Below are 12,819 nucleotides of genomic sequence, written 5' to 3'. Positions count from 1 at the left end.
AGGGTAGCGGCTCCTAATATGTCCAATGACCACTTGTTTGTAACTAAATGATTGTATATGTAGGTTATTATTATTGCTGGGAAAGCTAGATAAGTATCTGGAAGTTTATATTTTCTATTCATGCACATGTTGAGTTTTCTTGCTGAGCCTTGGCTCACAGGTGCTATGTGGTGCAGATAAGGGGAAGGGAAATCTTGACCAGCCATGAGTTGGAGAGCTTCAATGGCGGCGTGTAGATATGCGGTTGCTCGACCACCACAGTCGGGGATACCTCAGAGGAACTAAGGTTGTAACCCTGTTTTTGCCGCTTAGGCCGGCTGAAAGTACTTTTGATGTATATTCACCTTCTTAAAAGTTTGGTTGTAATATTTTGGGATCCCATAAATGTTCGAATCTTTTCAAATAAAAGTCAACAGTTCTTTGACAAAAAAATTTAACCCTAACCCTTGACCTTAACCATAGTTACACATTTTAAACCAAATGACTTGGTTAGAAAGTCGAGCATTATCTAAAGTACCACTACTGCAAAACTGTACTTAGACGACATACATGAGACAACCGTTTTCGTAGAACTATCGTCTCGTGTCAGAAATTGACATAACACAACAATAGCCCTCGAACTATCGTGCCATGCAAAATAAAACATCCATGAGACGACAATTCTAGTAAGACTGTCGTAACATATCTACTTTTAACACGAAACAACATTTTTACGAAAACTGTTGTCTCATCCAATACAATTTTTTTAACCAAGTACTAATTAAATTTTTAACTTTTTAAATATAATTTAGTATAATATATAAATATATTCATAAAATGTATTAATTAATAAATTACGATATAAATTACTTATTAGTTAAAAAATATGTTTTTTTAATAATTTGTAATATTAATTGTTAATTCAATTAGTTATTATATATTTAGTAAAAGAAGTTTTTTTAAATAAAAATTCATTAATGATACTTATTATGATGATGATGTAGTATAAATTTTCTTCTAAATCTAATAAAATTTATTTTTTAATATTTTAATTATTTTATTTTAATTTAAAACAAATTAAATTTAAAATATGCTATGAATATTAAAAAACAATAATACATACTTAAAAAAAATTTTAAAAACTAAATTTAAAATATGCTATAAATTTAAATATGAGTCATATTTTAAAGAAATACATCCTATAAATTAAATTTAAAAAAATTAAAAAAAACTAAATTTAAAATATGCTTTAAATAAAATATGGGTCATATTCGAATTGGGGCTTAATTAGGATCAGGGATTCATTTTTTCTCTGCATAAAGAAGAAGAAAAGACTACGAATGGTCCTCTGCACCCGTGCTTCTCACCGGCGTCGCCTACTACAAACGGAGGTGAGGGTGAAGGCGACGACGACGACAATGATGCCTACTACAGAGGGAGGTGAATTCGACGACGACGTTGCTGGGGTTCTCTGCTTCTGGGGTCCGTCAAAGTCACCCGTTCCGTTCTTCCCTTCCGTCGAAGTCAAGACCCAACAAGCATTGAATCCTCTCTCTCACGGTAAACTTATATCTCTGAAAGTTTTTGAAACTTTAATCTCTAAAACTTTTTGAAACATTAATCTCTAAAACTTTTTGAAAATTTGTTCATAGGGAACCTTTCTCACCTATGGCAGACTTACTCATTACTCAAAGCTTATTGTGCAAATCGAAATCGTGAAGTTCCAAAAATAAGAAGAAACTTTGATTGCATCTTTAATTCTTTATCCTTATTTTCTTGCGATATTTATAATCTATTTTCCTTCAATCAATGGCTTATTATTAAGAGAAGTCTTTTGCTCTGAATTAGATTCTTTTCTTCTCCAACTCTTTGGACCCAAGGAAAAAAAATAGTAGCTGTTGTCCTCCTTTCCTTCTCTCCTTCGATTTCCGATTTTCCCTTTTTTGTAGAATTAATGATGATTATTTTGTAGGTTAATTGCTTACTCTTTGATGTAGATCATTGCGGTAGAACCATGTAAACTTATTGCTTTGTTCTTGTTTGTTTTGATTATGATTAGAAGTTGTTACTTGTTACAGACCTTGACTTACTCTGTGTTGGTTTGGTTCTTGAATATGATTTCAGATAAAAGTTCACTAGAAAAGAAAATATCACTGACACAACTCTTTTGTTAAGCTGGAAATGTGTCGTTGGCAGTAACTTAAAGTTGGAAATGTAATCTTAAAATTAGGCCAAAGTTATCAGGTTTTCTTTGTAATTGGATTTTTTTGGCTTTAGGTAGGATGTTTGTATAAAAGGTGTGTGTACGAATAAAAGAACTCATAATTTATAGGTGAATTATATTTTATTTTCAAGAATGAAAATATTAATTTTTTTTATTCCTTAGGCTATGAAGGAAAGAATGAGCGATCTTGCCCAGAGTTTAGGAATGCCTCAAGGCCTCAATGATGTGCTGAAGTAATTATTTCTCCCCCTTGTACTTGTCTAGTCAATTTTGTATACAAACCAGACATAAGTGATAACTTTGTAAGGGCGATAAGTTAAGCATTGTTTAATTTACTCTTTGAATGGAAAGATAGGTTTTTGAACTGATATATCTATGGTCTCAATACCAATAATGAATGTTTCATATTTTTTTCACTATTTTGAACTAACTTGATCATCAGCAGTAGCACCATACAACTTAGAAAGAACACAGTAGAGTGGATGTGAGCAAGAAATGTGCCAATAGCTTTTCCTCCTCTCCTGGTAGTTCATTTTGACTAATTAGACTTTCTTTTATTTTTGTGATGTAAGAAGTGAATTATATATTTATTTGGTACTGAAATACTGCTTTTTCTGCCTATGCACATTACTCTTGATTATTACCATTTCACGGATGCTCTACTTTCTGCATTCGAATGTGGTGTGGGCATTTTTGGTGATTGAAAAATGTCTTGCATTGAAGAATTTTTCTAATGTTTGAATTTAAATTTCTGTCTTGCATTCCCAGTTTATCAGAATATACAAGACAGAAGTGAATTACATGAGAATATAATTACTGAACTTGAATGAATGGTCACGAATCATTCACAAACTTGAGGTCCAGGGGTTCAGGGTTATGTGATATTGCAATTTTGGTTGTGGATATTATGCACGACTTAGAACCACAAACAATCGAGTCATTGAATCTTTTGAAAATGAGGAATACTAAGTTTATTGGGGCATTGAACAAGGTGCACACTATAGCTGACCAGTACTGGGTGTCTTCCTTCACCATTTGCTTCACATTTTACTCATGTTTTTTTATTCAATTTTTAAATTTGCAGGTAGACAGACTCTATGGGTGGAAAAGCACCTACAAGCACCAATTGTAAAGGCAAAGAAGCAACAATCTAAGGATGTCCAAAATGAGTTCAACATGAGGCTCACTCAGGTCAGAAGCTTTCCAATTTCTTTTTCTTTTATACTTTGTCTGTTCGATTGTACTAATAAATTTCTTAAATTTGATCGGCTCATCAAATTGTTACCCAGTTCAAGGAACAAGGCTTAAATAATGAGCTCTACTACAAAAACAACGAAATGGGAGAGACAAACAACATTGTACCTACAAGTGCCATTACATATGATTTACTAACTCTGGGTTCATATTTCAATGTAACTTTTTATTCTCTTTGGACTGTCTGTTTTTGCTTCCTTGTTTGATGTTTTGTGTTTGGGGTAACTATTTCAGTGGTGAAGCCATTCCAGATATGTTGTTACTATTGGTTCAATGGACTCAAAAAACTATGGTTGAAAAGCTTACTTTCAGCAATGAAGTGCATGTTTTCTTTATTCTCACCATACCATTACTCAACTCTCAGACAGTTAAAACTAGTTTAATCTGATTAAATCTCGTTCTTTTTGCCAGTGTATTGTACTAGAGGTTAAGGTCATTGAAGGTCATGGGACAACTATTGACGTTTTACTAGTCAATGGAGTGCTTCATGAAGGAGATCAAATTCTTGTTTATGGCATGAAAGTAAGCATCTTTAATCCTTCTTCAAAATCCAGCCTAGAGTCTAAGTTTGTAGTTTGTGTAATTCATTATTTTTTCTTTCGATTCATTATTCATATGAAAAGTTATAGATATTACATTAAGATTTTCACTAATTATTTTCAATATGTATTCTATTTTGAAGGGACCAATTGTTGCTAGCATTCGAGCATTGTTAACACCCCATCCCATGAAAGAGCTCCGTGTCAAGGTAATCTTTTTCCTGAGAAACTAATATTATTCTTGGAGAATCTTCCAGAAGAAATTCAATTACTAATTTTATATTGTGTCTTTCATAGAAGCCTCACCTAAAGTCTTTCTCCACTTGGAAAACTAACTAAAGTAAATCTAATGTGAAGAAACTAAATAGAGAAAAATTGCAAGGAAATTTACATTTGGGCTCTGACATGTGCTGCCAATTTTCCTCCAAGGGTTTTTCTTTACTTTACATTTAGGAATTCTTGTTGTCTATACTGATATAAGCTTTCCATGATTTACTAATTACTCCCAATTAACAAAATTATTATTGTTTAGAGGCCACCAAAGGTGACAAGGTGGAACATTTCATTAAACTTAAATTGCACAATGTCTTGCACAGAGATAATATTTATGGATTGGGTTGGCGAACTTTAAATCATTAAATATGTTTTTTTACCGTTTTGTGTGGATATTGTGATGTCCTTGTGTCCCTTAATCATAGTTCTGAAATATTTTGATTTTGATTTATCGTTTGTTTGATGTTTAGGGAACCTATCTACATCACAAGGAAATCAAGGCTGCACAGGGTATAAAGATCACAGCACAGGGTATAAAGATCACAGCACAGATGATTATTCTTGCTAATCCTCCATGCTTTTTAAGCCCTAAGCTCTTTGGAATTGAACTGGTTACTGATGAGGTCCACATCTGAATTGAGATTTCTTAATTTTCTAATAAATGTTTTATGCTGGGCCTTGAGCATGCTATTGCTGGTACTGGTCTATATGTGGTGGGCCTTAATGATGACTTGGAAGATATCAAGGAAACAACTATGGAGGATATGAAGTCTGTCATGAGCAGGGTCGACAAGAGTGGTGAAGGAGTTTGTGTGCAAGCATCTACTCTTGGTTCCTTGGAAGCATTGCTGGAGTTTCTTAAAACCCCATAAGTAAATATTCATGTTAGTGGTATAAGCATAGGCCATGTACACAAGAAAGATGTCATGAAGGCTAGTGTGATGCTAGAAAAGAAAAAGGAGTTTGCGAGAATTTTAGCTTTTGCGTCAGAAGGTGGCCATTAAGGTAATATTTAATGTGATGTTTGATGCATGTATTAGTCAAATTGAATTTGTTGTCTGTTGTGTAGCAAGTATGGATTTCATGCGTTGTCAACATTATCAATTAAGTAAAATATCAGGTTTATGGCTTGGTGCAACTTTCTTGAAAGTTAACTGGACTGGCCAATCTTGATTTCTCTCTTAAAATTAAAAGTGAAATTGTGAAGTTGATCATATGAAAAATGATACGCCCAATTCAAATTTTCACATTTATTTGGGATGTGCAAATTGTTGTTTAATTTTTGTGCACCATAGATTTGTAATCAATATTTATGTATGCTTCTTGTTGCGCTTTAGTCTGCCAAGTTTAAATTCTGCTGTAGTTTTCTTTACCCAGATGGTAAATTGTTTAAGAAAATAATGTTGATTTCTCATTTTAACAAGAGTGAATTAATATTATTATTTATAGCTCTTTGGTACGTTGGTTTAAGGCTGAGAATTGTACACTTTCATTTCATGGTAATATGTAATTTTATAAACACAATTTTAAGTTCTGAAAATATATGAGCAACCTGAAAGTTGAGCTTATAGCTTTGTCTATACATTCTAATTTTTCATTTATTTTGAAATATCTAGTGTTTCCATGCACTTCTGCATGGTAGTTAGAGTTTGGAAGTTTTAAGTATTCAATAATTAATAATATAAATATACTTAAGACTTTGATTTGGATTGATGGACTTGAGAAACTCATGGAGTAAGATCTACGCTAGTGAGGTAAAGGTTAAGGTTTGAAGTAAGAAATGTGTCACTATGTGATTTGCTCCTTACACCATTCCATTTTTTCTCACTTTTTGAGTCTAAAATATATATATTTTTTATAAATTTATATATTTGAAGCCATGAAGTTTGGTAAGCCAATTATTTATCAATGTGGTTAAAACTACATAGTTACTTGAGAGACGTTCCCAAAAGATGCTCAATCTTTGAATGTGGTGTTTTATTACTTGTGATTTATTTGTGAGAGTGGAAGTGTTTATAAAATATCCATGTTAGCTATACATAAAATGACTTATATAGTTTCTTTTAAATTAATAAACATTATATAATTTAGTTTCTTTTTAAGTATAAATATAATATCATTAACTTTCATGTATGTAGTATAATATATTTTGAGTTGTGCGATAGAGAGATATCACACTTTTTTGGTTTCATTGAGCCATCATAGTCATCGAGAATTGGAGCAAATATGGATAATCAGGCTGAAATTATCTCAGAGTGTATCAATTACGCAGTGATGGGTCAAACTTGGTTAATGCCATACCATTTTTTGTAAGTAAAATTTTCATTTAATATTAATTTTACTTATATCTTATGATGTTTATTTTAATAACTTCTTTTTAAATGCAAACGTCACTGGATGTTAGTGATCATTGATCCAGATTACCATACATTTTACTATCTTGATCCACTTAAAAATCTCCTCCAAATGATTTTAAGAACCTTATGAACAGGTAATACATTTGAAACTCATTTTAGAATATAATATAGTTATTTGATATGGAAATAAAAAATTAATGTGCTCTTCATATTGGTGTATATATAGTGTCTCTTCACACATCAAGCGAAAGACAAGAAGGAATGAAAAAAATTACAAGTGGAAAATAGTCAATTGTCCTCGTCAAACATCATCAGTAGAGTGCGACTTTTATATCATAAGGATTATGAAGGACTATTGCTTGAATGAGACGCCCATGCGATGACTAACTAGTAATGTAAGTGTATTTATAATTATTGAACTACAATTCTATTGAATTTAATTTCTAACTTAGTTTTTTATTTTGTGCTTTGTAGTGTGCTGGGAAGAATACATATACACTTGGCGAAATTAATGAAACTCGAAATGAATGGGCAACCAAGCTTCTTGAGCGGATGAGTCATAGCTAGAGTAACTTTTGAAATCAGAATTAAAAAAATATACTAATTGTAATTTTTAGTTAGCACTTACATAGTTATTGCAAGTATATTTTGATCTTGTAATTTTTAGATTTGGAACATACAAAGTTCTATTGATTTGTCTGCCTACTGATTCTGACTGAACTATGTTGTAATTACACAAGAAATTATGAATGAATATAGTGGTTGGAAATAGAAAAATTAAAAAATTCTCATATTCTACATGGGACATCGGTCTCCACAAAACTGTCGTCTTATGTATTGCAGGGGACGATGCTTGCACATAAATTGTCATATCATGTACTGCACGAGGATGACGCTTGAGTAGGAACCGTCGTCTCATGTATCACAAGAGATAACATTTGTATAGGAACCATCATGTCATGTACGACAAGAGATGACGCTTTTATTTAAACGTTGTATCTTGCTTTACATGGCATGACATTGCATGGGACGACGGTATTAGAACCGACGTACGAGAGTTCATACGACGGTTTAAAACCATCGCCCCATGTCAATTTTGTAGTAGTACACAATGTAACGATCCTGGATTAGGAGGATGTTACATTGTGCCTTATCTTAGGTCTGAGAACCAGAACCTCGGACCTGGGGGACGACTGGGAGACAAGACCCCTCGCCTTAATTGCCCGAGCTGGAGAATCTCCAGCTCCAAGAATGAACATTGGGGAGTAATCTACTAAGGCACCCATGGCCCACTGTCAAAGGCAAGGTCTCACCTAAGAGGACCCTTGCTTCGACTAAAGGCCTCGGGCAGTAACATGCCCTGGGGATGCCTACGAACGTCCAAGCCAGTCAGTGGGGGTTGCCACGTGTCGGAGGTGAAAATACGGACAACATTTGCCCCCAAAGTCTCTACTCGTCCTCAGACAGTGGAGACTTTAAACTGAGGAGGACTTCGAAAAGTCCTCGGATGGGACTGCTGATGTCATTCTGAAAAGCAAAACCATGTGTCAACGTGTAATGACCCCACTATTCTAAGACCTTGGCCATTAGAACTACTATACATAGCTATTACTTTGAAGAACATATACATAAGAAATAATAATAACTTTATTAAAACTTCAGCATAATATTGTGAAAATTACAAAGTCAAATAAAGTTTTGGTATGGGTACCCATTGTTTAAAACATAAAACATAATTTTAAACTAAAGAAAATTGTTTACAAAACTAAATGCGGAAAATACATAGAAACATAATTTTAAAAAAACTAAAAATAACGTCATCCTCAATCGACTCATAGCCCATTCATTCCATTCATCCTCAATACACAAGTCAAGCCACCAAGAATCCTCATGCCTCCATATCTAGTTTCCAGCATCACATTAAAGAAAAAGGAGTGAGTGTAATGCCCAGCAAGAAAAATCTACTAACACATAGAACATAAAACATAACATAAGACTTTATCAAAACATATATTATAGAACATATATCACAACTCTAACCCATGTACATGGTAAACATTGGGTTTTACTAGATAAGCTACTATAAGCCTTAAAATACATTGAGGTTTGCTAGCTAAGCAACTATAAGCCCCAAGAAACATAAAAACATTGGGGTTTGCTATTTAAGCAACTATAAGCCCCAAAAACATATTCATATATATATATATATCATATCATAACATAACATATTATATCATAATCATATAATAACATATAAGCATATAAAAACTATCCTATTTTCCTTACCAAAATCGGGATATTTGAGAACAAATGCAAGACTTGGAGCACTCCTAAAATAAACAATAAGAATGGTGAGTATTTCTAAAGAATAAAGAATGAATGTGGAAACTAAACCTTCAAGAAGAAACTTACCAAGAAAGACCTTAAGTTTCAAGAACCTAATCACGAACCAATAACAAGAGTTAGGATATGAATAAAAGAAAGTAAAGAATTTTAAAGAACTGGACTTAAATAATAGGAATACCTTAGTTGACCTTAGGAATTGGTCTGACTTCAATACCGAAATCACACTAAACCTCACTTCCCAAGTATTTTATAAAGCTTAAGAATAATAAAGCTTCTATCCCAACCCAAGTGTTTATTACTCTATGATAACACTAGTACCTTGGAGGCTCTGATCACAGCTTGAAGGATGAGAGGAATGGCTGGGTATTAGGTCCTATTTATAGAGTTAAGGAGTGAAACTAACTCCTTTTTTATTTGAATAAAAATAATGAATATTAATTGAAAATATTTGAATATTTGTCAATCAGAGGTTTAAGACTCGATCAAAACGTTTAGAGGCAGGTCTAAGTAGTTAAGGCTTATTTTTAAATTCAAAAACAAAGATTTCAAAATTTATCATACTAAGGGCGATATATCGCCCCCTATATGACGATATATCATCTCTGCCTTCGTCCTGAGCCTCCGTTCGTACGTTTGTGCAAAGCCGACGTGTTCTCCGTATCTTTCGTTAGGCGATATATCGGCTCCCATGCTGCGATATATCGGCATACGTGAATATTTTAAACACGTAATTGCACTTTTTCAGCATAATTTGAATGGGATAACTACTTTGACTGAGTCATAATACAACCCTAACAGTTTCTGGTAGGTACTAGAGCTTCTATTTCTTTATTTTATCATCAAAATACGTAATTCCTTAATAATCATGCTTATGACAAGTGTCGTGTTCTTATTGGCTCTATCTAAACTTTAGGTTATAATAAATAATATATGTAGGACTAGAAATATTAATCAAACCTTATGTTATAATTAATATTCTTAAACTATAGGTTAAACTTATAAAATCCATAACTGTTGCTATGAGTTTCCAACTAAGTCTCGGTTTGAACCAAAATCCATGAAATCTAAAATACTACAACTACTACTAACTATCTAGCTAACTAAGTAAACATTCTGGGACTCTACAATTCTCACTTACTACAAAGAATTTCGTCCCCGAAATTTACTTACCAAAAAATTCCAGATATCGAGCTTGCATGTCCTCCTCCAACTCCCACGTTGCCTCCCGTTCAGAACTATTTCTCCATAGGACTTTGACTATCAGAATACTCTTAGACCGTAATTCCTTCATCCCTCTATCTAGGATGCTAACCAGCTGTTCCTCGTAACTCAAGTCTTTCTAGAGTGCTATCGTATCATACTTGAGGACGTGAGATGGGTCTGACACATATCTACGCAGCATCGAGATGTGGAATACATTGTGACTATCTGCTAGAGCTGGCGGTAGGGCTGGGACTAAGCTTGCCTTTCTTCCCGAACCGCTTCACACCTTTCATAGGAGATAACCTTAAGAAGACTTGATCTCCGACTTTGAATTCCACATCACGCCTCTTGGCATCCGCATAACTTTTCTGACGGCTCTGAGCAGCGAGCATACGTTTTCTAATCAGCGCTACTGCATCCTGAGCTTCTCTAACAGTTTCGGGTCCAAGTAGTTTCCTTTCTCCTACCTCATCCCAATGTAGTGGTGATCGACACCTTCTTCCATTGTTGTAGGAAAATTCTATCAGCAGTAAATACTTATTCCATGATCCTCCGAAATCAAGTACACAAGCGCAAAATATACCTTCTAAAATTTGTATGGTATGCTCGAACTGACCGTCTGTTTGCGGATGAAATGCCGTAATAATACTTAATTTGGTACCCATGGCTTACTGCAAGCTTCCCCAAAATCTCGATGTAAACATCGACCCTCTATCGGACACTATTGTCTTAGGGATTCCATGTAGTCTTACTATTTCTTGAACATAAATGTATGCGTGTTGTTCTGTTGTATATGAAGTCTTGACAGGCAGGAAATGAGTTAACTTGGTTAATCTTTCTATTACTACCCAAGCCGATTCATGCTGCTTATTCGTTCGAGGCAAACCCGTCACGAAATCCATGGCTATGTCGTCCCATTTCCATTCTGGAATGCTAAGTGGTTGCAATAATCCTGCAGGCCGCTGAAGTTCTGCTTTCACTTGCTGACATACTAAACATTTAGACACATACTATGCTATATCCTTCTTCGAATCTGGCCACCAATACATTGCCTTAAGATCGTGAGTCATCTTGGTCGACCTTGGGTGATTTTTAGAGTATGGGGTATTGTGTGCTTCTTCTAAAATCTTCACCTTAATCCCTTGATCATTTGACACGCATACTCGATCTTTATATCTCAATAACCCATGTCCTGATATTGAGAAATATGTTTCCTTTCCTTCTTTAACTACATTCATATGTGCTACTAATGTGTCATCATGCCCTTGCCCAATCCGTATATCTTCTAATAGACTTGACTGGATGGACAAGTTAGCCAGTTTACCAATGACTACTTCTATTCTAGCATTGATCAGATCCTGCTGTAGCGGCTTTTATATTCCAGCTAATGCCGCTAGACTTCCATAATTCTTCCTACTTAGCGCATCAACAACTACGTTTTCCTTTCCCGGGTGGTATAGAATTTTGCAGTCATAATCCTTTACTAGTTCTAACCACTTGCGCTGCCTCATGTTGAGCTCCTTTTGCGTGAAAAAATACTTTAGGCTTTTATGGTCCGTATAAATCTCACACCGTTCTCCATAAAGATAATGGTGACAGATTTTTAACACAAAAATCACTGCTACCAACTCCATATCGTGTGTTGGATAGCATTGATCGTACTCCTTCAACTGCCTTGAGGCGTAGGCTATCACCTTGTCATTCTGCATCAGCACACAACCCAATCCTTGCTTCGACGCATTACAATAGACTACAAACTTGTCATTGGGTGTCGGTACACAAAGTATTGGTGCTGAGCATAACTTATCCTTAAGCAACTGGAAGATCTCTTCACATTTATCCGTCCAGTTGAACGTTTGCTACTTCCGGGTCAGGTTGGTAATTGGAGTGGCTATCTTAGAAAAACCCTCTACAAACCTCCGATAATAACCTACTAGTCCCAGAAATTTTGTCCTTGGATGGGTCTACAGAAATTCCGTCCTTGGATATTATGTGGCCGAAAAATGCTACCTGTGAAAGCCAAAATTCGCACTTCTTGAATTTGGCGTATAGTTGATGCTCCTTTAGTCACAACAAGATTAACCTTAAATGTTCCTCATGCTCGACTTTATCCTTTGAGTACACCAAGATATAGTCGATGAATACTACGACGGATTTATCCTAGTAGTCCTTAAAGACCCTATTCATTAAGTCCATAAATGTGACTGGAGCGTTGGTAAGACCGAAAGACATAACTAAAAACTCGTAATGCCCATAACGAGTTCTAAACACTGTCTTAGGAATATCCTCTTCCTGTACCTTGAGTTGATGATACCCGGACTGTAAATCAATCTTTGAAAACATGGTCGCTCCTCGGAATTGATCAAACAATTCGTCAATCCGGGGTAGCGAATACTTGTTCTTAATTGTCACCTTATTCAGCTCGCGGTAATCTATGCACATCCGCATACTCCCTTCCTTCTTCTTCACAAATAGAACCAGTGCTCCCCATGGCGAATGGCTCAGTCTAATGAATCCCAATTCTAAGAGTTCTTCTAGCTGCATCTTTAACTCCTTGAGTTTGGTAGGTGCCATCCGGTATGGTGCCTTTGAGATAGGCTCGGTGCCCGATACTAGTTCGATTATGAAGCCAATTTCCCGAGTC

At 34.8% G+C, this 12,819-nt stretch overlaps 1 protein-coding gene and 1 long non-coding RNA gene across 14 annotated transcripts; both read left to right on the top strand.

The window, feature by feature from the left end:
• Window positions 1-1,290: 1,290 nt before the first annotated feature.
• LOC133817669 (uncharacterized) lies at window positions 1,291-3,652 on the top strand. Of its 7 annotated transcripts, XR_009885634.1 has the most exons (4): window positions 1,291-1,539; window positions 2,366-2,436; window positions 2,972-3,194; window positions 3,288-3,452. XR_009885634.1 is itself a non-coding variant. In XM_062250248.1 (2 exons), the coding sequence occupies exons 1-2, from the start codon at window positions 1,320-1,322 to the stop codon at window positions 3,509-3,511; spliced, it is 444 nt and encodes a 147-aa protein (XP_062106232.1). In that variant the 5' UTR covers window positions 1,291-1,319; the 3' UTR covers window positions 3,512-3,652. The 7 variants fall into 7 exon arrangements, 2 of the variants coding, with proteins under 2 accessions (XP_062106232.1, XP_062106234.1); XR_009885638.1 differs by lacking the exon at window positions 2,366-2,436; XR_009885635.1 differs by lacking the exon at window positions 2,972-3,194.
• A 213-nt stretch (window positions 3,653-3,865) lies between these two features.
• On the top strand, window positions 3,866-7,346 carry LOC133817670 (uncharacterized). Of its 7 annotated transcripts, none has more exons than XR_009885645.1 (7): window positions 3,866-3,979; window positions 4,140-4,205; window positions 4,740-5,274; window positions 6,408-6,578; window positions 6,689-6,760; window positions 6,872-7,021; window positions 7,101-7,346. It is a non-coding gene; the product is annotated as an uncharacterized LOC133817670 (long non-coding RNA). The 7 variants fall into 7 exon arrangements; XR_009885644.1 differs by having other exon boundaries at window positions 6,853-7,021; XR_009885640.1 differs by having other exon boundaries at window positions 6,674-6,760.
• Window positions 7,347-12,819: the final 5,473 nt, after the last annotated feature.

This window comes from Humulus lupulus, chromosome 2 (assembly GCF_963169125.1).
Source record: "Humulus lupulus chromosome 2, drHumLupu1.1, whole genome shotgun sequence".
Taxonomy (NCBI): Eukaryota; Viridiplantae; Streptophyta; class Magnoliopsida; order Rosales; family Cannabaceae; genus Humulus; species Humulus lupulus.
Note: the sequence above shows the minus strand (reverse complement) of the source record. Positions and strands in the feature narration are given on the sequence as shown.

Bases quoted from the DNA above. Each gene is read 5' to 3' on its own strand.
- LOC133817669 (XM_062250248.1), top strand. From the start codon at position 1,320: ATGGTCCTCTGCACCCGTGCTTCTCACCGGCGTCGCCTACTACAAACG. The intron at 1,540-3,287 runs GTAAACTTATAT...TTAAATTTGCAG, and splicing joins ATTGAATCCTCTCTCTCACG to GTAGACAGACTCTATGGGTG.